Source organism: Elgaria multicarinata, chromosome 3, assembly GCF_023053635.1.
Source record: "Elgaria multicarinata webbii isolate HBS135686 ecotype San Diego chromosome 3, rElgMul1.1.pri, whole genome shotgun sequence".
Taxonomy (NCBI): domain Eukaryota; kingdom Metazoa; phylum Chordata; class Lepidosauria; order Squamata; family Anguidae; genus Elgaria; species Elgaria multicarinata.
The window spans coordinates 155272110-155297596 of record NC_086173.1 but is presented as its reverse complement, the minus strand read 5'-3'; the positions used below and the strand labels follow the sequence as shown (position 1 = coordinate 155297596).

General features: G+C 48.8%; 1 protein-coding gene across 1 annotated transcript in view; it reads left to right on the top strand.

Annotated features, from left to right (window-relative positions):
* TNXB (tenascin XB) overlaps positions 1 to 25487 on the top strand; it is a 170508-nt gene that overhangs the window by 115374 nt on the left and 29647 nt on the right. The window contains exons 30-36 of the mRNA XM_063122680.1: positions 1814 to 2146; positions 5042 to 5374; positions 8084 to 8410; positions 10961 to 11248; positions 14585 to 14866; positions 16754 to 17041; positions 19602 to 19886. Of these exons, the coding sequence (XP_062978750.1) occupies positions 1814 to 2146; positions 5042 to 5374; positions 8084 to 8410; positions 10961 to 11248; positions 14585 to 14866; positions 16754 to 17041; positions 19602 to 19886 (2136 nt within the window). The remainder of the gene's footprint in view (positions 1 to 1813; positions 2147 to 5041; positions 5375 to 8083; positions 8411 to 10960; positions 11249 to 14584; positions 14867 to 16753; positions 17042 to 19601; positions 19887 to 25487) is intronic.

Below are 25487 nucleotides of genomic sequence, written 5' to 3'. Positions count from 1 at the left end.
GCCAAGAAGATGATCTTAGCGGCAGAGTGGTGAACAGAAACCAACGGACTGATGTGAGACGAAGGAAGGCCAGAGAGAAGAAGGTTGCAGTAGTCCAACCGAGAGATAACCAATGCATGAACAAGAGTCTTGGCAGAAGAGACAGACAAAAATGATCGAATCCTGGGAATATTATACAGGAAAAAACGACAGGATTTAGCTACTGCCTTAATATGAGGAATAAAGGAGAGCGAGGAATCAAATATAAAGCCAAGACTACGAGCTTCCTTTACTGGAGTAAGCGTAACATCATTGACAGTAAGAGAGAATGAGAGATGAGGAGAAGGTTTAGGAGGAAAAACAAACAATTCAGCAATTAAGGCAGGATGCCTGGGAGTTCTTCACAGTCAAAGCAGATTATAAACTGGGAAACTTCAGAGTCCTTTGCACGCAATTCGCAGAGATTGCACAGTATAACGCTGGTGTGATAAAGCTCTTCGTCTGCCCATTTCTTTCTCCTAATAGTTGGGGCCGAGCGCTTAAGATGGACCCACAGGGTTGCAGAAAAAGTGCCTCAGGGACATAGAATTCATCAATTGGACACACAATTCAGATTAGCAGCTTTCATTTAAATTAAAGCAAGTTTCTGGCCCTTAAGGGCCTGGAAGATACATTTGAAAAAACAGTAGCTGTTTTTTCCAAGATCCAAATTTTGGATCTTGGAAACTGGCCTCCCATTAAGAAACCCTGAACTGCATCTCTAATCTGAACAAGCATCATGTGGTACAAACCATACGAGTTAGTTCTGGATGTTCCTGGGATGCATCATATTTATTGGTTGATTTGATTTGATTTATACCCGGCTTTTTCTTCCTAAAAATGGCACTCAGGGTGGCTTACAAAAACAATTTAAAATAGATTGAAATAATAAAGCACACTAAAATACAATGAAACACATAACAATTACAGAATAAAAGGGGCACCCAATCCGACAGACTCACTTTCAGGCCAAAGACCTTCTTGAATAAATTGGCCTTTGCCTACCATCAGAAGGACAGCGGAGAGGAAGTGAACCTAACCTCCTTTAGGAGGGAGCTGGGAGTGGGCACTGAAAAGGCCCTGTCTCTTGTGACCACCAAACACGCCTCTGATGGTGGCAGTCTTGGGGGCTGTCTAAACGCCCAGAAACCCTATGCTCTTTCCTTGGTGTCGGGATGACCCGTTGTCACCCTTGGAGAGGCAGCACCAATGATGGCCACCAATTTGGATGGCTTTGATTCTATGAAAAGGCCCTGTTCCTCGTCACCAAAGAACGACCTCAGAGGAAGATTTGATCACACATGCAAGTTTGTATGGGATCAGCCGGCCAGGTTCCAAGGCAGAAAAGCTTTGAGAAGACCAGAGTTTTGGATGGTGCCTGGAAAACAATTGGTAGCCAGGGAGGGAAATCTTTCAGCCTTGGTGAGACGCATCTTCCTCAGTTGGACCCAGTCAAGAACCTAACTGCCATATTCTGCACTCATTGAAATGGAACAAATTGAAGACTGCCAATTGTAGTCTTCAAAGGCAGCCCCATCTACAACACATTGCAGTAGTCTAGTCTGGATGTTACCAGGACCTGGATAACTGCAGCCAGGCGATCTGTTAATCGGAAGGCCTCTGATCATATATTCCGCTGCCCCGAATTTCTTTTTCTAACCTGCTAGCATTCTTGCCCCCTCCCCTGTTCTTTCTTCTTATGCCAGATGGCTCCCTAGACGACAAGGAGGCAAAAGTCCGTCGCAATAATATCCCAGCATCCATTTCTCACTCACCGTCTTTGTTTTGACTCTAGCGTCAACAGATCATGGGGAGCAGCGAGAAGTGGGAGAAGAGGCAGACCAGGAGGTCTCTCCTGGAACGGAGCCCCGCCTGGGAGAGCTCTCGGTCTCCGACGTCACCAGTAATGCTGCCCGCCTCTCCTGGAGTGTCCCCGCGGGAAGCTTTGATTCTTTCTCCGTCCAGTACAAGGACGCCGAGGGAAGACCCCAAGCGCTTCCTGTTGGAGGGGGCTCCCGCGAGGTCATTGTCCCCAACCTGGCCCCCTCTCACAAATACAGGTTCAATCTCTACGGCATCTCTGGACAACGGCGTCTCGGACCCATCTCTGCCCATGCCGTGACGACAGGTCAGCAGATGCGGGGCTTGGTTTCACCCTCACCACCCTTTAACTCAACCTTTCTTAGGTTTTAGGCCAAGCTCTTGTCTCTGGAACCCTCTGGAAAGATCATTATCTGTCTCCTTTCTTTTTGTAGCGTCATCCCACGTACCTGTTTCCCTCGAATTATCCCCTACGATGTTAAGCTGTCATTGTTGTTGCTAGCTAAATCACACCCTGGGCGGCAGCGCTCTTAAGATACCAGGAAAAGGGTTTTACGGGGGGAAATGTAAAAATAATAATTAAAAAATCAATGGGTGAGCCAATCTGATTCAAATTTGGTACGCTTAAAGCTCTCCTTAACATCTATTACTGTGCCAATATTGATGTCTTTAGCTTTAAAACTTACGCGGATGTAAGCATTTGTTTAATTTGAAGCTTAAGGGTATCAGGTCCTGTTCCTGCACCCCCGGTGGCTGCTCGGAAAACAACGAATGATTCGCTCCAAAACTAGTAGCAAAATAGGTCGGGTCTTTTGGCTTTATAGCACTATTATTATTATTATTATTATTATTATTATTTATTATTATTATTATTATTATTTATATAGCACCATCAATGTACATGGTGCTGTACAGAGTAAAACAATAAATAGCAAGACCCTGCCGCAAAGGCTTACATTCTAATAAAATCATAATAAAACAATAAGGAGGGGAAGAGAATGCACCAAACAGGCAGTATAAAAGTCAGAACAAAATCAAGTTTTAAAAGCTTTAGGAAAAAGAAATTTTTTTAGCTGAGCTTTAAAAGCTGCGATTGAACTTGTCGTTCTCAAATGTTCTGGAAGAGCGTTCCAGGCGTAAGGGGCAGCCAGAGAAAATGGACGAAGCCGAGCAAGGGAAGGAGAGACCCTTGGGCAGGCGAGAAACATGGCATCAGAGGAGCGAAGAGCACGAGCGGGGCAATAGTGTGAGATGAGAGAGAAGAGATAGGAAGGAGCTAGACCGTGAAAAGCTTTGTAGGTCAACAGGAGAAGTTTATATTGGATTCTGAAGTGGATTGGAAGCCAATGAAGAGATTTCAGAAGTGGAGTAACATGGTCAGAGCGGCGAGCCAAGAAGATGATCTTAGCGGCAGAGTGGTGAACAGAAACCAACGGACTGATGTGAGACGAAGGAAGGCCAGAGAGAAGAAGGTTGCAGTAGTCCAACCGAGAGATAACCAATGCATGAACAAGAGTCTTGGCAGAAGAGACAGACAAAAATGATCGAATCCTGGGAATATTATACAGGAAAAAACGACAGGATTTAGCTACTGCCTTAATATGAGGAATAAAGGAGAGCGAGGAATCAAATATAAAGCCAAGACTACGAGCTTCCTTGACTGGAGTAAGTGTAACATCATTGACAGTAAGAGAGAAAGAGAGATGAGGAGAAGGTTTAGGAGGAAAAACAAGCAATTCAGCAATTAAGGCAGGATGCCTGGGAGTTCTTCACAGTCAAAGCAGATTATAAACTGGGAAACTTCAGAGTCCTTTGCACGCAATTCGCAGAGATTGCACAGTATAACGCTGGTGTGATAAAGCTCTTCGTCTGCCCATTTCTTTCTCCTAATAGTTGGGGCCGAGCGTTTAAGATGGACCCACAGGGTTGCAGAAAAAGTGCCTCAGGGACATAGAATTCATCAATTGGACACACAATTCAGATTAGCAGCTTTCATTTAAATTAAAGCAAGTTTCTGGCCCTTAAGGGCCTGGAAGATACATTTGAAAAAACAGTAGCTGTTTTTTCCAAGATCCAAATTTTGGATCTTGGAAACTGGCCTCCCATTAAGAAACCCTGAACTGCATCTCTAATCTGAACAAGCATCATGTGGTACAAACCATACGAGTTAGTTCTGGATGTTCCTGGGATGCATCATATTTATTGGTTGATTTGATTTGATTTATACCCGGCTTTTTCTTCCTAAAAATGGCACTCAGGGTGGCTTACAAAAACAATTTAAAATAGATTGAAATAATAAAGCACACTAAAATACAATGAAACACATAACAATTACAGAATAAAAGGGGCACCCAATCCGACAGACTCACTTTCAGGCCAAAGACCTTCTTGAATAAATTGGCCTTTGCCTACCATCAGAAGGACAGCGGAGAGGAAGTGAACCTAACCTCCTTTAGGAGGGAGCTGGGAGTGGGCACTGAAAAGGCCCTGTCTCTTGTGACCACCAAACACGCCTCTGATGGTGGCAGTCTTGGGGGCTGTCTAAACGCCCAGAAACCCTATGCTCTTTCCTTGGTGTCGGGATGACCCGTTGTCACCCTTGGGGAGGCAGCACCAATGATGGCCACCAATTGGGATGGCTTTGATTCTATGAAAAGGCCCTGTTCCTCGTCACCAAAGAACGACCTCAGAGGAAGATTTGATCACACATGCAAGTTTGTATGGGATCAGACGGCCAGGTTCCAAGGCAGAAACGCTTTGTGAAGACCAGCTTTTTGGATGGTGCCTGGAAAACAATTGGTAGCCAGGGAGGGAAATCTTTCAGCCTTGGTGAGACGCATCCTCCTCAGTTGGACCCAGTCAACAACCTAACTGCCATATTCTGCACTCATTGAAATGGAACTAATTGAAGACTGCCAATTGTAGTCTTCAAAGGCAGCCCCATCTACAACACATTGCAGTAGTCTAGTCTGGATGTTACCAGGACCTGGATAACTGCAGCCAGGCGATCTGTTAATCGGAAGGCCTCTGATCATATGTTCCGCTGCCCCGAATTTCTTTTTCTAACCTGCTAGCATTCTTGCCCCCTCCCCTGTTCTTTCTTCTTATGCCAGATGGCTCCCTAGACGACAAGGAGGCAAAAGACCGTCGCAATAATATCCCAGCATCCATTTCTCACTCACCGTCTTTGTTTTGACTCTAGCGTCAACAGATCATGGGGAGCAGCGAGAAGTGGGAGAAGAGGCAGACCAGGAGGTCTCTCCTGGAACGGAGCCCCGCTTGGGAGAGCTCTCGGTCTCCGACGTCACCAGTAATGCCGCCCGCCTCTCCTGGAGTGTCCCCGCGGGAAGCTTTGATTCTTTCTCCGTCCAGTACAAGGACGCCGAGGGAAGACCCCAAGCGCTTCCTGTTGGAGGGGGCTCCCGCGAGGTCATTGTCCCCAACCTGGCCCCCTCTCACAAATACAGGTTCAATCTCTATGGCATCTCTGGACAACGGCGTCTCGGACCCATCTCTGCCAATGCTGTGACGACAGGTCAGCAGATGCGGGGCTTGGTTTCACCCTTACCACCCTTTAACTCAACCTTTCTTAGGTTTTAGGCCAAGCTCTTGTCTCTGGAACCCTCTGGAAAGATCATTATCTGTCTCCTTTTCTTTTTTCTTTGCCCATTTTTTCCTCCTGACAGGAAGAGCTACGTGCCTCACACAGATTACAGGAATGCAGAAAAAGTGAACAGGATTCATCTCTTATAGGGTGACCCTATGAAAAGGCGGGCAGGGCTCCTGTATCTTTAACAGTTATATTGAAAAGGGAAGTTCAGCAGGTGTCATTTGTATATATGGAGCACCTGGTGAAATTTCCTCTTCATCACAACAGTTAAAGCTGCAGGAGCCCTGCCCTCTTTTCAGTCTGGTCACTCTAGTATAGCTCCTGCAGCTTTAACTGCTGTGACGAAGAGGGAATTTCGCCAGGTTCCCCATATATACAAATGACACCTGCTGAAATTCCCTTTTCTATGCCAGTGTTAAAGATACAGGAGCCCTGTCCTCCTTTTCATATGGTCACCCTATCTCTTAGACACACAATTCAGCTTCCTCCACATCAGCTACTTATAAATAGAAATGCAAGTTTCTAGCCCTTATGGGCCTGGAAGATACATTTGAACCATCGCGGTTATGGTTTCCGAGATCCAGATTTTTCTATGGCTATTAATACTTCTTTAAAGTGGAACTTGCTTCCTTTCAAACAAACCCGGAACTGCGTCCTTAATCAGAACAAGCACCATTTCTGGCAGTTCCGGTTTAAAAACAACCACCCGATAGAGCCGAGTTTCTAGGACTTATGGTTTACAAGACAGGTCTAAAGCACTAAATTTGAGCGCCTAAAAGAGCCTCTGGAACTTAGCAGTTTGTATTCTGAGAGCGTCATCAGAGACCAGCATTTTATGGCATGCTTGTTACTGGCCGCTCACGGATTTTCGCAGGCCCTTTTGACGACGCTGTCCACCTCCAGAGCGTCTCCCGCGCCTTCTGCTCAATTTTCCATCAGAAAAAAAGACCCAGAAAATCCTTTTTTGTTTTTTTTGCTGTGACGAAACTTGCCGCCATTTCCTGCTGTGTGCAATAAAAAAATGCCCCCTGAATGGGCCACGTGGTCGTTGCTGGCTTCCTCTTTCTTCCCCGTGTGAAGAAAGAGGAAGCTGCTCATCCCTATTGTGGGACAGAAGCAGGGTGCAAAACGACAGGAGGGAAACGCAATCCCCCCCCCCTCCGGTCTGCCCGTCTGATGACGCCCTGAGAGTGAAGCTTGCTCTGTCTCTGGAATAAGTACTCTAGGGTAGGGTGACCATATGAAAAGGAGGACAGGGCTCCTGTATCTTTAACCATTGTATTGAAAAGGGAATTTCAGCAGGTGTCATTTGTATATATGGAGAACCTGGGGAAATTCCCTCTTCATCACAACAGTTAAAGCTGCAGGAGCCCTGTCCTCTTTTAAATCTGGTCACTCTAGTATAGCTCCTGCACCTTTAACAGTTGTGATGAAGGAGGAATTTCACCAGGTTCTCCATATATACAAATGATTCCCTTTTCTATGCAACTGTTAAAGATACAGGAGCCCTGTCCTCCTTTTCATATGGTCACCCTACTCTAGGGCCCTTTCTACACCTAAGGATTATCCCAGGAAAATGGAGGGGTCGTCACTGCCTGCTCCCGGGATCCCCTGTGTGTCATTTGCGTGCACAGGGATGATCTCAGGATGATCCCTGGAAAAAAGGCAGGTGTAGAAACGGCCTAAAATGTAATAAGCTTAACTGAATTTTAGTCAATGCCTACCCAGGCTTGGGGTTGGAATATTTGAAACTGGGGGGAACTTTGAGCATATGCAGAATCCCCCCTTCCTCTTCGGCACTTTGTGGCTAATGCCTGGTAAAATCTCGGAAGCCAGCGAGCTGACTGAATGCGATTCCCAGTGGAGAAAGGCCACTGGCTTTCATTAAAAGAGATAAAAGCAAGATTCTAATTCTTCTTGCCAGAAACTTAACAGATACATTCAAAAGACTAAAATGCCCGCTGAGTTTTTAGAAACCTGCCCCCCTAGTCCCCTTGCTTAATGAAATTATGCAAAAGAAGAGAAAATATGCATGTTAGTCCCATGTGCATAATGCACATTGGTCACTGCACCCATTTTTTCCTGGTATAGAATTCAGATTTTCTAGAAGGCGCGGAATTCCAAATTTATTTATTTATTTATTACCTTTATATCCCGCTTTTTTTCCTCCAAGGAACCCAAGGCGGCGTATATAATCCTTCTCCCCTCCATATTATGCTCACAACAACCACCCTGTGAGGTGGGTTGGGCTGAGAGTCTGTGACTGGCCCAAAGTCGCCCAGTGGGTTTCCACCGCCGAGTGGGGACTAGAACTCGGATCTCCCGACTCCCAGTCCAACACTTTAGCTACTACTCCACACTGGCTCTCCATATCTTTTATTGTGATCCATGCACAGCCCTTCAGAAAGGAAACGTCATCGCTTGCTGAGATCTTTGCATGCTTTTCACAGGTGGACATTTTTCCCTCTCTCCCCTTGAGGTCTCAAACAGGAAAGGGAGCTTTGCAAACGAGCCACTCAAAGACGCCGACACAGAAACCCGTCACCGCGGCCACCACCCTGGCTTCAAGGTCACATTCCTTCCTCGAAGCCACCTCTCAGGGTCCGCCATCATTTTCCTCTCTTATTTTTGTAGCTGCGAAAACACCCGGGCAGACCGCAGAGGAGAAGGGCCCGGAGGAAACGCCAGACGAGAGTGTTCAGCCCAGACTTGGAGATGTCACGGTCTCTGAGATCACCCCAGATTCCCTCCTCCTCTCCTGGAGCATCCAGGAAGGCAGCTTTGACTCTTTCCTCATCCAGTACAAGGACGCCGCAGGGAAGCTCCAGATGTTGCCGGTGGACGGAGCCATGCGCTCGCTCCACCTCTACAACCTCACGCCTTCGCAGAGATACAAATTCAACATCTTCGGAGTCTCTGGCCACAAGCGCCTCGGGCCCATCTCGATTGATGCTGTCACAGGTCAGCAGAGGGTTTGCGTGGGGCCCCCCGGACGCCCATCGTTTTGCCTGCGTCGACACTGTCAACCTAATCACCGTGGCTCTCTCCCTAGGCTTGCTGATTGGTTTTGCTTTTTCCGTGCGTCGCCAACAGGTGCATGACTGGCAAGGATGGGACCCAGGAGGCTTTTTCTGGGGTTGTGGTGCAATGAAAGGGAGAGGAGCAGATCTGTCTAAGGCAGTGGTTTTCAAACTTTCTACCTTCACAGAAGGTACTCCAGAATTGATAAGAAGGGCCGTAGCTCAATCACAGACTGTATGTTTGCAAGCAGAAGATCCCTTCCCCAACGTCTCCAAGTAGGGCTGGAAAAGGCACACACTTACCCATCTGTCTGAAGCCTAGGAATCATAGTATCATAGAATAGCAGAGTTGGAAGGGGCCTACAAGGCCATCGAGTCCAACCCCCTGCTCAAGGCAGGAATCCACCCTAAAGCATCCCTGACAGATGCTTGTCCAGCTGCCTCTTGAAGGCCTCTAGGGTGGGAGAGCCCACAACCTCCCTAGGTAACTGGTTCCATTGTCGTACTGCTCTAACTGTCAGGAAGTTATATCCCACCTTTTTTCCTTCAAGGAACCCACGGTGCTGTACATAATCAGCCCTGTGACACATCCTAATTTCTTCAAGCCTACCACACAAAGAGGAGGAGCCTACCGCAGATCTTAGCCCTGGCAGGAACAGCAGCAGCCCCAGTTTTGCTAGACACGGCCATATATCACTTCCCCTAGACGTGGCTGCTGTGCCTCAGAAGCCCAAAACAGCAGCTTCTAGAATAATAGAATCATAGAACGGTAGAGTTGGAAGGGGCCTACAAGGCCATCGAGTCCAACCCCCTCCTCAGTGATTCCCGCGACGTCACTGTCCCCGGCCTGACACCTTCTCACAGATATAAGTTCAACCTTTATGGCATTTCCGGGCACAAGCGTCTCGGTCCCATCTCCACAGATGCCGTCACAGGTCAGAGGGAATCTTCGCTGTGGGAGCTTTTCAGTGGAGCCTTTTGTCTTTCTCCCGTTCACCTCTTTACTTCCTCAGGGGACGGCAGTGGCTGGTTTGTGAGAAGCACCATTCCCAAAAGTCTCTCTCCCACACAAACTGTGACTTAGAATCATAGAATAATAGAGGCCATCGAGTCCAACCCCCTGGGTCAAGGCAGGAATCCACCTTAAAGCATCCCTGACAGATGCTTGTCCAGCTGCCTCTTGAATGCCTCTAGTGTGGGAGAGCCCACCACCTCCCTAGGTAACTGATTCCATTGTCGTACTGCTCTAACAGTCAGGAAGTTTTTCCTGATGTCCGGCTGGAATCTGGCTTCCTGTAACTTGAGCCCGTTATTCCGTGTCCTGCACTCTGGGAGGATCGAGAAGAGATCCTGGCCCTCCTCTGTGTGACAACCTTTCAAGTATTTGAAGAGTGCTCTCATGTCTCCCCTCCATCTTCTCTTCTCCAGGCTAAACAGGCCCAGTTCTTTCAGTCTCTCTTTCAGAGCCACTACCAGCCAGGGTAGGCAATACTGGACTAGATGGATCAATTGACTGATTCAGTATGAGGCAGCTTCCTGTGATTCCGCAGCTTCCTGCGGAATCCCTGAGTGACTGTCAGAGGATTCTGGGACATGTTCCATGAGTGCAGAGCTGAATGTTTTTCAGCTGGGTTTTCAACTCGAAAGTAGTGGCTGTTTCACAAGCGTTTCCAGGCCGTCTTCCCTTTCCTTCAGCCACTATTTCTTCTTTGGGTTCCATTCCTCCTAGACGAGTCCTAGCCAGTCAGGGAGCACATACTGAATGCCATATAGTGCCGTCTAGCCCATTCAGTTTAGGGATGTGCTGACATCATTAAGGGCAAACAAAGCCTCGTGCTTTGCGTATTCGGATGTGAGAGGTCCTAGCCAATCAGGGATCGCCGGACAATTTCGTAGCCCTTTTGCAATGATCAATAAAGGTCAGGCCTATTGGATTTATCAGTTTGGGTCCTTCTACAAACATCCAGGCACATGCCCCCCCGTCCCCATAAAAACTCCCTGGTCTGTAGTGGTGGACAAGCGCCTCTCTTCCATGTCTAATCTTCTCATTGAGGAACTTCCAAGGAACCCCAGGCTTCCTCCTCAGAACACTAGTTTGAAAACTACTTTGCCTAAGGCAGTCTTCCCCAACTTGGTGCCCTCCAGACGCATTGGACTACAACTCCCATCATTCCTACCGGTTGCCCTCTAGCTATACTGGACTAACAACTGCTCTCATCCCCAGCCAGCATGACCTTTTATGCGTTCCAAACTACCGCCCCCCTCCCCTACCTCCCAGCCCTTAGGACTTATGGTTCAAGCCTTCCCACCGGCTTCCTCCGCTCCTAATTCTCTCCAGCAGGTTAGCTTTCCACATCGACTTGCCCCGAGATGGGATGCTTTAACCACTGTTTCTTTTTTAAAAACGTATACATCTGGGTTTCTAGTTGTGGCAAGAACCTGCTTCCCTTGATCCCTTGCTTCGAACCCTTCTCTTCCCCTCTTGCTCCAGAAGCATCTCAGGAAGAAGACACTGTCCAGCCCCGGCTGGGAGAGCTCTCCGTCTCCACGGTCACCAGCGACTCGGTCAGCCTGTCCTGGAGCGTGCCTGCAGGCAGCTTCCACTCTTTCCTAGTCCAGTTCAAAGACGCGGAGGGCAGGCCCCAGGTGTTACCCCTCAACGGTGATTCCCGCGACGTCACTGTCCCCGGCCTGACACCTTCTCACAGATATAAGTTCAACCTTTATGGCATTTCCGGGCACAAGCGTCTCGGTCCCATCTCCACAGATGCCGTCACAGGTCAGAGGGAATCTTCGCTGTGGGAGCTTTTCAGTGGAGCCTTTTGTCTTTCTCCCGTTCACCTCTTTACTTCCTCAGGGGATGGCAGTGGCTGGTTTGTGAGAAGCACCATTCCCAAAAGTCTCTCTCCCACACAAACTGTGACTTAGAATCATAGAATAATAGAGGCCATCGAGTCCAACCCCCTGGGTCAAGGCAGGAATCCACCTTAAAGCATCCCTGACAGATGGTTGTCCAGCTGCCTCTTGAATGCCTCTAGTGTGGGAGAGCCCACAACCTCCCTAGGTAGCTGATTCCACTGTCGCACTGCTCTAACAGTCAGGAAGTTTTTCCTGATGTCCAGCCGGAATCTGGCTTCCTTTAACTTGAGCCCGTTATTCCGTGTCCTGCACTCTGGGAGGATCGAGAAGAGATCCTGGCCCTCCTCTGTGAGACAAGCTTTTAAGTATTTGAAGAGTGCTATCATAGAATCATAGAATAGCAGAGTTGGAAGGGGCTTATAAGGCCATCGAGTCCAACCCCCTGTTCAGTGCAGGAATCCACGCTAAAGTATCCCTGACAGGTGGTTGTCCAGCTGCCTCTTGAAGGCCTCTAATGTGGGAGAGCCCACAACCTCCCTAGGTAACTGGTTCCATTGTCGTACTGTTCTAACAGTCAGGAAGTTTTTCCGTGATGTGCAGCCGGAATCTGGCTTCCTGTCACTTCAGCCCGTTATTCTGTGTCCTGCACTCTAGGAGGATCGAGAAGAGATCCTGGCCCTCCTCTGTGAGACAACCTTTTAAGTATTTGAAGAGTGCTATCATAGAATCATAGATGGCTGTCCAGCTGCCTCTTGAAGGCCTCTAGTGTGGGAGAGGCCACAACCTCACCAGGCAACTGATTCCATTGTCGTACTGCTCTAACAGTCAGGAAGTTTTTCCTGATGTCCAGCCGGAATCTGGCTTCCTGTAACTTGAGCCTGTTATTCCGTGTCCTGCACTCTAGGAGGATCTTACTCTCCCCAAACAGATTACATTCAGATAATCAGTAACACAAATTACTAGGGTATAGATGAAACCAGAGGGTGGTTTTCACTCAATGTTTTTCCCTTTCCCTTCAAAAAATATTTTTATTTTTTTCCCTAGCAGGATTTAGGAACTGTACAACCTCAAACCATCCCTGGTTTGACAACCGTTCCAATACTTGAAGAATGCTATCATGTCTCCCCTCAGCCTTCTCTTCTCCCCTCAATCTTTAGCTTAACAAAACCTGTATTGTTACCATAAGGAATACAATTAACACGGACTGTATTATTAATCACATTTCTATGCCACCCTTTCCCCTACAGTGATCAGGGCAGCATACAGGGTTCTATCCAAGGATGCCCATCACTGTGAAATCTGCCCCTTTGGGGGCTTAACAGATTCCCCTTCAACATCACCCAACTTTGCTTGCATTTGTGGGCAGAGTCATGTGTCTGTTCCTGAAATCCAGGAAGTTTTCAGGTGTTTGTTTTTTAAAAAAAAATTGTCAAAAAAAGTGTTGTTGGTTTTTTAAAAAAAACATAAAAAGAATTTTGCGCAAATTGCAGCCACAGTTTGCATGAATTTGCGGCAGAAGTTTGCATGAATTTGTTGTGATTTGCGCACATTTCTCTTTATGCGGATTTTTTAAAAACGGAAAGTCTGCAAACTGGCCCGGCTCAATGCAGCTCGAGTCGGGCCAGCTCGTGGGTAAACTGAGCCAAGATCTGGGTAGCCAAACTGATGAAAACTCAGCGAGGTCCACCCCGTGGATGGATTCCTCCGACATTCCGCAGCTGGACAAGCATCTTTCAGGGATTCTTTAGGGTGGATTCCTGCAGGAGGTTGGACTCGATGGCCTTGTAGGCCCCTTCCAACTCTGCTATTCTAGGATTCTATGACATCTTGACATCTCCCTCATTTTATGCGCATGACAACCCTGTGAGGACGATTAGGCAGAGAGACAGTGAGTGGTCCAAGATCACCTTGTAAGCTTTGTGGCTGAAGAGAGATTTGAATCTAAGGCCTTAGCTAGACCTAAGGATTATCCCAGGCAAATGGGAGGGGGGGTCATCCCTGCCTGCTCCCGGTATCCCCTGTGTGTCATTTGGATGCACAGGGATGATCCTGGGACAATCCTAGGGTATAGGCCTGGTCTAGCCATGGCCTGAGTCTCCTCCCCCACCCCCCGGCAGTTCTACTCTAACCCAGGATTGCAGAACCGCTTTCAGCCCAAAGACCAGATTCCATTTGGGAGAAGCTCTCAAGGGCCACATTTCACTGGTGGTTGGGACCAAGGGCCAAAGGGGAGGGGCCGAAACCAAACCAGCGTATTTAACCTTAAAGCAACCATCCTTACAGATCTTCACCTTTAAACCGGATTAGAACTGGACAGTCCTTCAAATAGAGGACCGTCCTCTGTAAAAGAGGACACATGGCCACCCTAGTTGTCCGAACTGCATTTTTTCCTCTTCATTTGACCGTATTTGGGCCTGCTCCATCACCAGTATGTCTACCGTTTTGCTCACAACACACATATTTGGGGGTGGGTGGGGAGGCACTTTATTGCTACGTTATTATCGAACTGAAGTTCAAAACCGATGTATCGATTTTTCCAAAAAAACAAAAGATTAACGACAAATATGGTGTGTAATTCGATAGCCTCTCATAGAATCATAGAATCATAGAATAGCAGAGTTGGAAGGGGTCTACAAGGCCATTGAGTCCAACCCCCTGCTCAATGCAGGAATCCACCCTAAAGCATCCCTGACAGATGCTTGTCCAGCTGCCTCTTGAAGGCCTCTAGTGTGGGAGAGCCCACAACCTCACCAGGCAACTGATTCCATTGTCGTACTGCTCTAACAGTCAGGAACTTTTTCCTGATGTCCAGCTGGAATCTGGATTCCTTTAACTTGAGCCCGTTATTCCGTGTCCTGCACTCTGGGAGGATCGAGAAGAGATCCTGGCCCTCCTCTGTGTGACAGCCTTTTAAGTATTTGAAGAGTGCTCTCATGTCTCCCCTCAGTCTTCTCTTCTCCAGGCTAAACATGCCCAGTTCTTTCAGTCTCCCTTCATAGGGCTTTGTTTCCAGACCTCTTTGTTTCCAGAAAGTGAATAACTCTTTCTAGTTATTCTTTTTGTTTGTCTGTGCTTTGCATTTGTGTTAAGCTGTAACATTGACCAATGAAAATAGATTTAAATGATTTATTTTTTGAGAAGGCCCCTTCTGCCCCTTCTTCTATAATTCAAGCCCTGAGATATCTCCTTAGTAACTCTTCTCCCCATCAACGGCTCGCCACAGCATTTTCAATCTGGCATCCCGTCTCTGTTCCAGCCCCCGGCACTCATCCGGCTCAGCTCAAGCTTGGAGAACTATCTGTCCATAACGTCACATCGGAATCACTCCTCCTCTCCTGGACTGTCGAGACCGGGAACTTCAACTCCTTCATCATCCAGTACCGGGGCGCCGATGGGAAACCCCACGCTTTGCCTGTGGACGGAAGTTTACGCTCGCTACGGCTCCACGACTTGCTCCCATCTCACAGATACAGGTTCAACCTCTATGGCGTTTCCGGCCGCAAGCGCTTTGGGCCCGTCCCCACGGAGGCCACGACAGGTCAGCTGTGTCCCAGGGGTCACCTGGCAACTGTTTCTGTCTTTGTCATAATGCATTTTACTTTCTAGGCCAGAAAATTATCTCCTCCGCCCTGCACCTGCCCCTTCACCCTCTTAAGCAAACTTACACAGCTTTCAGAGTTAGACACATTATGCCCACTCTGTCTAAATACTGTGCATGTTTACTCATAAGTAAGAGCCATTCTGTTTAGAATCATAGAATCATACAATAGTAGGGTTGGAAGGGGCCTAAAGGCCATCGAGCCCAACTGTTAGAAAAAATTGTGGATTACAACCCAATTAAATCAAATAAAAAGCAATCCGGATGCAGTTTTCAAAAGGAAGGTTTATTTTCTACTTCAGGTACCATAAAATCTCTTTGGGCAAAGGTCCTCTCCTCAGATCAAATGGGAGAGAAGAGGCCACGAACGGAAATGAGCGTCTTGTTTTATACAGGGAGAACCATTTGTACACATACAATTGGCTGCTAGCCCAAATCGTCACCCCTTGCGTCACCCGACATGCTCAGCTGGGAAGGGAAAGGGTTAATTCTGCCCAGTCTCCCTTCCTGCCCAACCCTCTTCGCAATGTCCCCTGGGACATTCCTGTCCCACCTTGCCTACATGGCAGAACCTTTCCTGCTTCACCTTCCCTCCATCCAATCAGTATTCACTGTCCCTTCCCAAATTCCCACCGGAGCATGTGGAAAGGAAGGTGAAGAAGAAGCCCCCAGCCCTCAAAAATGGCGCCTGACATTCCTTTCGATGGGCGAGCTTCCCACCTCTTATTTTTCTCCCTGGTTTCCCGCCGAGTCGTGGGGGAAGGAAAAAGAGGTATGTGTGTGAATGCCAGCTGTGCAAGCAAGCGCCTGGCGATTTTAACCAGCGACTAGGGCTCGTTCCTTACACATGAGTAAGCGACCTTACCCAAATAGGTAAATGGGGCTTTTCTTCCCTACCTGGGATTAGAGGGTCTACTCTACTCCTCTAAAACCAAAAGATGGTAATTCAGGGCGGGGAAGGTGGGTTTTGTGGAGAAGAAGGGAAGGAGAGAAATGGGCAAAGGGAATCATTGGAAATTAACCAAATTTACATGACACAACCCCCTGCTCAATGCAGGAATCCACCCTAAAGCATCCCTGACAGATGGTAGTCCAGCTGTCTCTTGAAGGCCTCTACGGTGGGAGAGCCCATGACCTCCCTAGTTAACTGATTCCATTGTCACACTGCTCTAACAGTCAGGAAGTTTTTCCTGATGCTCAGCTGGAATCTGGCTTCCTTTAACTTGAGCCTGTTATTCCGTGTCCTGCACTCTGAGAGGATCGAGACGAGATCCTGGCCCTCCTCTGTGTGACAACCTTTCAAGTATTTGAAGAGTGCTATCCTGTCTCCCCTCAATCTTCTCTTCTCCAGGCTAAACCTGCCCAGTTCTTTCAGTCTCTCTTCATAGGGCTTTGTTTCCAGACCCCTGATCATCCTGGTTGCCCTCCTCTGAACACGCTCCAGCTTGTCTGCGTCCTTCTTGAATTGTGGAGCCCAGAACTGGACGCAATACTCTAGATGAGGCCTAACCAGGGCCGAATAGAGAGGAACCAGTACCTCACGTGATTTGAAATAATTACAGTAGAAAAGTTACTACAAGTGCGACAAATTACGAATCAGGGAAAACCTAGAGTAAGCAGAGAGATGTCTTTAAGTTCACCACAGTTTCCACCTCTTGAGCGAAACATGAGAGAGCGTTCCAGAGGATGGGTGCCACTACCGAGAAGGCCTTCTTACGAGCCGTTATCGGACGACACGCTTTTGGTTGTGGGACAACCGAGAAGGCCAATGTCATCCAAAGCCCTTGGGGAATCAACCGTCTGCCTCTCTCTTTTCTAATCCCCCAGGCGCTTCAGAACACGTCGCCCCTCCGCAGCCCAACCTGGGCGAACTCTCGGCTTCCGACATCAACAGCACGTCTGTCCGTCTGTCCTGGACCGTCCTGGCTGGGGATTTCGACTCCTTCATCATTCAGTACCGAGATGCGGAGGGCAAACCCCAAGCGCTGCCCGTGGACGCAAGCTCCCGCGACGTCATCGTCTCCAAGCTGGCACCTTCCCGTAAATACAAGTTCAACCTCTACGGCATCTCCGGACGAAAGCGCTTCGGCCCCAGCTCCACCGAAGCCGTCACAGGTCAGAGGCCCCGAATCTCTAGGGAAGATGCAAAACTCGCTTCCACCCCCTTCCCTGGTTTTCTCCTTTGTTTTATTCCATTTGTATTCAGCATTTATTTATTTACGACATTTGTATCCTGCCCTATATCACAAGGATCTCAGGGCGGTGTACAGATAAAATCAAACAACCAATATAAAACAATAAATAAACACAGGTAAAAAACAAATGAATCCATTAATAAGCTAAAACCAGTACAAAATTTTAAACCAGCAAAACCAATTATAACAATTAAAACTATGTATAGGCTTGGTGACTATTATAAAATCATAGAATAGCAGAGTTGGAAGGGGCCTACAAGGCCATCGAGTCCAACCCCCTGCTCAATGCAGGAATCCACCCTAAAGCATCCCTGACAGATGGTTGTCCAGCTGCCTCTTGAATGCCTCTAGTGTGGGAGAGCCCACAACCTCCCTAGGTAACTGGTTCCATTGTCGTACTGCTCTATCAGTCAGGAAGTTTTTTCCTGATGTCCAGTTGGAATCTGGCTTCCTTTAACTTGAGCCCGTTATTCCATGTCCTGCACCCTGGGAGGATCGAGAAGAGATCCTGGCCCTCCTCTGTGTGACAACCTTTTAAGGATTTGAAGAGTGCCACCATGTCTCCCCTCAATCTTCTCTTCTCCAGGCTAAACATGCCCAGTTCTTTCAGTCTCTCTTCATAGGGCTTTGGTGCAGCATTTTTCTGAAAAGCTGAAATGCTTCTCTTAATACTTGTTTACTGGGCAGTAAGGGGGGATCTACACTATTGCTTTAAAGCGCTTTATAACAGTTTTGACAACTGTTGGGGCCCAGGACACACTGCATATACAGGTTTCAAAACGTTTTCAAAGTGCTTTAAAGCGCTTTAAAAGCAGTAGTGTAGATCCCCCCTGCAAGAGTTTTAAGCTACAGGACGCTAGTACAGCGGCATAGCTGATACAGGCTGCTGACCCCGATGTCAGTGGGGCGGCGAATCTGCCATCGGCGTGCGCAGCACATTTCATTCGGGTGTGCATCTAGGGTGTTTTTTTTTTTAAGGCAAACATTTATTGACTACTCAGTCATAAAGGGCCGCAGGAGGGGCGTTGCAGGTGTGGGACGGGGGGAACGAGGAGACGCTCCTCATGCCCCAGCATGGATGGGGCTTTGTGGTGACCCTGGCCGGAGGAAGGACTCATGAGGCGATATTAGCCTTCCGCTTCCTCCTCCTGGCCACTTTGAAGTGCGGCTCCCGACAGAGGGCCTTTCCACACGTCGTACCGAGGCCGCTTCTAAGCGACCCCAGTCCGACTCCAAACCGATCGTCTAGCTTACCTTTGGAAGAGACGAAGAAGAGGCGAGCGAGGAGAGCTCGGCAGAAGAAGGCGGGGTGGAGAGTGGAGGGAAGAGAGTGGACGGGCGAGGAAAGGGGCGGCAGCGGCCCCTGCGCGGTCCCGGGGGCATGGGAGGCGCTTTCCCCTTTCCTCGCCCATCCGCTCTTTTCCCTCTGACGACCTAGCCCCGCTGCTGGGAGCTCTCGCAGGGCCTGCTGGCTAAAGGGAAACGGAGCCTGGAGCAGCCCGCCCGCAGTCTGTGCCGCCAAAGCACGCCTCCTCCTCCGCCTCTTCTGGGGACGATTAAGGTACATAGTACACAAGCGTTTTCGGGGCGCCCTCAAGTGGCTTCGGGGCGCCTTCGGAACGGTGTGTAGACTCCCCCATGGATGCTCCCAGCAGAACAATCCCTTTTCGCTCCTGCTGCCAGGAGCAACGTTGCTCTCTCAGGGGCGGCGGTGGCAGAGCGGTAGGAAGGCAGCCAGAGGACCGTTCCTGCTGCATCCAAACCCCCCTCTGGATCCCTACTCAACGGCCCCCTCAATTTGGCACTTATCGCTATTATGACGTTTTGGTGTACGTGGGCCCACCCGCCACCCCCCTTGCGCTGTGGAATCTGGTCTGGGTTTCAGTCAGAACTAGTTAGAACTCTAAAGGAGCGGTTGCATTTTGGGTAGCTCCTTTAGAGTTCTGAGTGAAACCTGGAGCGGATTCTCTATCCCACTGACATCGGAGCCACCAGTTCCCACTGAGCCGGTAGTTTTGTATTTTTTATTCCACTTTTTTTGCCCATTCTGCGGAGTTGACCCCTGGATGTTTCCCCCAAAGTCCTGCCCTGGCATCACTGCTGTCAGAATGGAGAGCTCACAGACTCCTCTTGAAGTTACCTAGGGTGGTCGTGGGCTCTCCCACACTAGAGGCAGCTGGACAACCATCTCTCAGGGATGCTTTAAGGTGGATTCCTGCATTGAGCAGGGGGTTGGATTCGATGGCCTTATAGGCCCCTTCCAACTCTACTATTCTATGATACTATGATTCTAAGGGAGGCGACACTAGAGGCCTTCAAGAGGCAGCTAGACAGCCATCTGTCCGGAATGCTTTAGGGTGGATTCCTGCATTGAGCAGGGGGTTGGACTCGATGGCCTTGTAGGCCCCTTCCAACTCTACTATTCTATGAAACTATGAGGCCCACGCTTGACCTGACGGAATTTCTTTTCTTTGTCCTAGCTCGAACTGTGGCACCAGAAATCGGGCCTACACTGGGCGACCTCTCCATCTCTGAGGTCACCAAGGAGTCTGTCCGCCTCTCATGGACCATCTCTGCTGGGAAATTTGACTCTTTCCTCGTCCAGTACAAGGATACCGAAGGAAACACCCAGACGGTGCCTGTTGATGCCGACTCCCGCACGGTTGTCATCTCTGACCTGGAGCATTCCCACAGATATAAGTTCAACCTCTACGGCATCTCTGGGAGGAAGCGGCTTGGACCAATCTCGACCGATGCAGTCACAGGTGAATGGTCCCCACCCAGACCTGTATCACCCAATCCTTTTCACATCCTCCTCACCAGCCCTCTCTGCAAATCTCTCTTCCTCTTTTTTTCTTGCACTTTTATCCATCTCCTCCGCCCCGTATTCTTATATTATCCTTCCCATTTCGCCGCTTCTTCTAATCTTCTCCCCATCCTCATTTTCTTTCAAGACGATAAGAAGAGCCTATACTGGATCAGTTCCAGCTAGTCCTGTTTTCCCACAGTGGCTGCTTGGGGATGATGGGAGTTGTGGCATATTTATTCATTTATTTAGAATATTTATATACCACTCCCCATTGAAAAATTTCGGAGCGGTGTACAAGGTAAAATGAAAATAAAAACAGAATAAAAACAGTTAAAACAAAATTTAAAAGAAGCAGTAACAGTAATCCAAGGCTGCATGTTAAAGACAGGCTTCTTGGAATAAAGATGTTTTCAGGAGGCGCCGAAAGGAGTACAAGTTTGGCGCCTGCCTGACCTCCAGAGGCAGGGAGTTCCACAGGAGGGGTGCCACCACACTGAAGGCTCTTCCCCTACATCACACCTGGAGGGCACCAGGTTGGGGAAGGTCGGCCTGGAATAGATAATACTGAGCTCAATGGATGAAAAGTCCAACCAGGGCCAGATCTATACCAAGCAGGATAAAACACGTTGAAAAAGTTTTGAAAACTGTATATGGAGGGTGTCCTGGCCCCCCAACAGTTGTCGAAACTGTTATAAACCATTTTAAAACTGTAATGTAGCTCCTGCTCTGTTTTAAGACAACTCCCTATGCTCATGTCTTCCCTTTGAGACATCCCCAGTGGAGGCTGGTGGCTCTGATGTCGGTGGGGCTGTGAATCCATTCCGGGTTTCAGCCAGAACTCCAAAGGAGCTCTCCAAAGTGCTGAACCTTACCCCCAAAATTGGTTCGGCATCTTGCGTAGCTCCTTTGCAGTTCCAGCTGGTTCTGACTGAAACCCAGAATGGATTCACAGCCCCATCAAAATCGGAGCCACCAGCCTCCATTGGATCGGCCCATAAATGCATAAATGAAGGAAGAAGAGAGCTGGTATGCGTAGGATCATGGTCTCATTTGATTTAGAAATAGAGGTGTGAGCAATTTGCTCATTAAAAACAGACTTACCCAATTTGCACCTCCCAGCCCCAAACATGGTAGGCCTGTTCTGTTAAAGAAAGGTGGGAGAAAACCTAACTCCAAACAGGCTTCAGTGGCTTGGGGAACTGTCAAGGCCCCGTCACCCTGCCATGACCACTGAGGATGACTGCCCTTAAGAGGGTTAAGGCTGGTGTTTGGAACAGCAACCAGGTTTCTGAGCCTAGACACATTTTAATGTCCCTGATGTGTTGGGGCATAGTAGGAAATTAAAATGGCAGCTGTCAGCCATCCAAAGCTGCCACAGGTCACCACCAGGGCCAGGTAAGCCCACCAGGGCCCACCAGCATTGGAGGGGGCTCAGTGGTGTGCACTTTGCACAGGACCTTCTCAGTCCTGAAACTTTGGGAAATAGGTTTTATTTCCTCCGGAGCCTTGGGAAATAGGATTAAGAGTCTATTTCCCAAGGCTCCATTTCCCTCTTTGTCCTTTTATACTTTGTCTCAGAGCATCTCTACATTAAGGGATATCGCGTTGTTTACCCGGGGCTGTTGTGCTTCCTGGTTCTTTGGCCTCTAGGGTGGGAGAGCCCACAACCTCCCTAGGCAACTGGTTCCATTGTCGTACTGCTCTAATAGACAGGAAGTTTTTCCTGGTGTCCAGCTGGAATCTGGCTTCCTTTAACTTGAGCCCGTTATTCTGGGAGGATGTTGGTAGGACTGAGAGAAAGGCCTCCCTTATCTCATCTCCCTGTCCCTGGTGGTGTCCTCCTCTCATCCTGGAACGGAAATAAGCAAGAGAATACCAAATTCCTCAAGATTGCCAACTGAAGGGGGGGGGGGGAGGAATAAGACCAAGAAAACAGCTCCTTCCCCAGAGCTTAAATGACGCCTTTTAAGGAGCAGCGTGAACGGCAGAAATCAGCAGGTGGGACTTTTCACAGATCAAGCACGGTCACTCCTGGTTCATGGCTGCAGAGCCAATGTAGTCTAGCGATTAGCGTGTCAGACCAATGGCCACGTGACTATAAGGAGCGGAGGGCCCTGGATGCTCGCCTGTGGCAAACAACCCACGAAGGCCGTGGGGGGGGGAGGAGGGAGAGAGAGAGATGCTCGCATGTGTGCAGCTGCTAAAGCGTTTGAAAAACGAGGCAAGTGATTTATTGCACAGATTTCTCTGTGTCGAGGCCATAGGGGGAAGGAGGAGCCCAGGGGCGAGAGGCCCGGCTGGAGAATCAGCCCCGGCTAGAAAGAGCAAGGAGAGCTAGATGTAAATCCCCTCTGAGCCATGATGCTCACTGGTTAGGGTGACCACATGAAAAGGAGGACAGGGCTCCTGTATCTTTAACAGTTGCATAGGAAATGGAATTTGAGCCGGTGTCATTTGTATATATGGAGTACCTGGTGAAATACCCTCTTCATCACCGCAGTTAAAGCTGCAGGTGCCCTGCCCTCTTTTAAAATCTGGTCACTCTAGTATAGCTAGAGTGTTAAAGCTGCAGGAGCTATACTAGAGTGACCATTTTAAAAGAGGGCAGGGCACCTGTGGCTTTAACTGTTGTGATGAAGAGGGAATTTCACCAGGTTCTCCATATATACAAATGACACTTGCTGAAATTCCCTTTTCAATACAACTGTTAAAGGTACAAGAGCCCTGTCCTCCTTTTCATAGGGTCATCCTATCACTGGTTGACCTTGGAGCAGCTGTTATCTCTCAGCCTAACACATCACACAGGGCTTGCTGTCAGGGTGAAATGAAGGGGGGGAATAAGGTACACCTAGGGTGACCCTATGGAAAGGAGGACAGGGCTCCTGTATCTTTAACAGTTGTATTGAAAAGGGAATTTCATTTGCATGCATGCTGCACCTGGTGAAATTCCCTCTTCATCCCCACAGTTAAAGCCGCAGGAGCCCCTGCCCTCTTGACCAGTTACAAAAGAAGGCAGGGCTCCTGCGGCTTTAACTGTGGGGATGAAGAGGGAATTTCACCAGGTTCTGCATATATATACAAATGACACCTGCTGAAATTCCCTTTTCTATGCAACTGTTAAAGATACAGGAGCCCTGTCCTCCTTTCCATACGGCCACCCTAATACGTTATACCACGTTGAGCTTGTTGAAAGCTCAGCTCTGCGGTCCACCAGGGAGAGGCACGTGCCAGGAACAGGGCCTTTTTTGTAGTGGCCCCACAACTTTGGAAAGCCCTCCCCCAAGAAGAGCATGTGCCGCTCTCCTTGCTGGGGGCTGTCTTTGTGCCTTCGAAGCCCCGTGGTGGCTGCAAATTTGCAGCCACCGCGGGGCTTTTATTTATCTATTTATTAAATTTATATACCACCCCATAGCTGAAGCTCTCTGGGCAGTTTCCCTGAAGCTCTGGTGTAAAAAAGTCAGGGGATTTATCCCAACTTTTTCCTTGGGAACAAGGTCGTTACGGCTCTTCCGCCATGTGACGTCATTCAGGGGTAGATTTGTGGGAGGTGTTTGAGGGCGGATGGCAACCCTGATTGGTTGCTGGACACTAGGAAGCGCACAGGAAGCAGGCTCCAGTAACCGGAAACCCCGCTCTCTCTGCTGGTGTGGGGATCCCCGCCTCCACCCCATAGCAGTGATGGATTCCGCTCTTCGTCACAATAGTTAAAGCTGCAGGAGCCCTGCCCTCTTTTGTAGAGCGACCATATACAAAAGAAGGCATGGCTCCTGCCATTTTAACTGTTTTGATGAAGAGGGAATTTCACCAGGTGCTGCAACCATACAAATGACACCTGCTGAAATCCCCATTTATTTATTTATTCCATTTTTATACCGCCCAATAGCCGAAGCTCTCTGGGCGGTTCAGTTTTCTATGCAACTGTTAAAGCTGCAGGAGCCCTGTCCTCCTTTTCGTATGGTCACCCTACCTAACGCTTTTTAACCTTCTGCATGCGAAAAAGAAAAGACCCAAAATTTAGGGCAGAATTAGATGTGACTCAAGAGATGTATGAGCAGGATCTCCCGCAGGTCTTGTTTTCATGTTTTTATAGATTAAGGAGTCTATAAGGCTCATCAGATGGGATCCCCGCCTCCACCCCGTAGCAGTGATCATGTGGGGTTTTAGCAGCAAGGAGCGGTGAACAGGTGCCGTGAAGACGGGCCCTGGTCTTAAAGACGATTTCATAGACTTATTTATTCCAGTCTGCATGAGGGAAGGTTGCAACAGCTGGGATTGTTTAGCTTGGATAAAAGGAGGCTAAGGGGAGACATGATAGAGGTGTACAAAACTATGCCTGGGGTGGAGAATGTGGAGAGGGAGGCATTTTTCTCCTTCTTCCATAATGCTAGAACCCAATGGGGGGGTCATCCCATGAAACTGATTGGTGGGAGATCCAGGACAAATAAAAGGAAGGCCTTCTTCACACAGCGTAGAGTTAAACTACAGAATTCACTACTACAAGAGGTAGTGATGGCCGTCAATTTGGATGGCTTTGAAACGGGGTTGGATAAATTCCTGGAGGCGAAGGCTATCAATGGCTGCTAGCCCTGATGGCTATGTGCTGCCTCCAGTACCCAAGGCAATAAGCCTGTGTGCACCAGTTGCTGGGGAACATGGGCGGGAGGGTGCTGCTACACCATGTCCTCCTTGTTCATCCCAGGGGGGGGATCTACCCTACTGTCTTTAAAGTGCTTTAAAGCACTTTGAAAACGTTTTGAAACCTGTATATGCAGTGTGTCCTGGGCCCCAACAGTTGTCAAAACTGTTATAAAGCACTTTAAAGCAGTAGTGTAGATCCTGCCCTGGTCAGCCACTGTGTGAACAGAGTGCTGGACTAGATGGACCCTCGGTCTGATCCAGCAGGGCTCTTCTCATGTTCTCCCCACGCGCTGCAGTTCCAATGAAAGTGCGCTGGCGTACTTCCTAATGACGCATTTAGTGTCGCATGTAACTTGGCCCCGAATGGGCTCCCTTAACAGAGTGGGCAGATCCTGCGTTTGGATTCCGCTCGGTTCCCTTGGCTTTCAAAACAGGAGGAATGGATTGGAGCAACAGCCGGCGCTCATCAAAAGCAGCATGGCCCACAAAATGTGGAAAAGTGCGGAGAGATTTATGGTGCGGGTCAGACCGCTTAGTGATGAACTGACAGCGGCGGCCGCTTGCGTTGGGTAAACACGCGAAGGAAAGAAAAACGGGCCGGTGTCCAAAGTTGCGGACGTGTTTGAAAAACGAGGCCGGCGGCTCGCTCCATACCTTCCTCTGTGTCGAGGCCCAGACCTAAGAGGGAGCAGGAGGGCCAGGCAAAAAGGGGGTGAAAGGCCCGGCTGGTGAATTGGCCGTGGCTTTCAGCTAAAGGCAGGACTGAGGGCCGAGCCAGACACAACAGTAGCTGTTTAAGCCACGGATTTGCCTCCAACCCATCAAAACCAAAGGCTGTGTGTTTGTTTTGAAGAGCAAAAGGGGCCTGGGGCGGGTGAGGAGTGCAGAACCCTCCCCCAATTCTACCCGCTAAGTACTT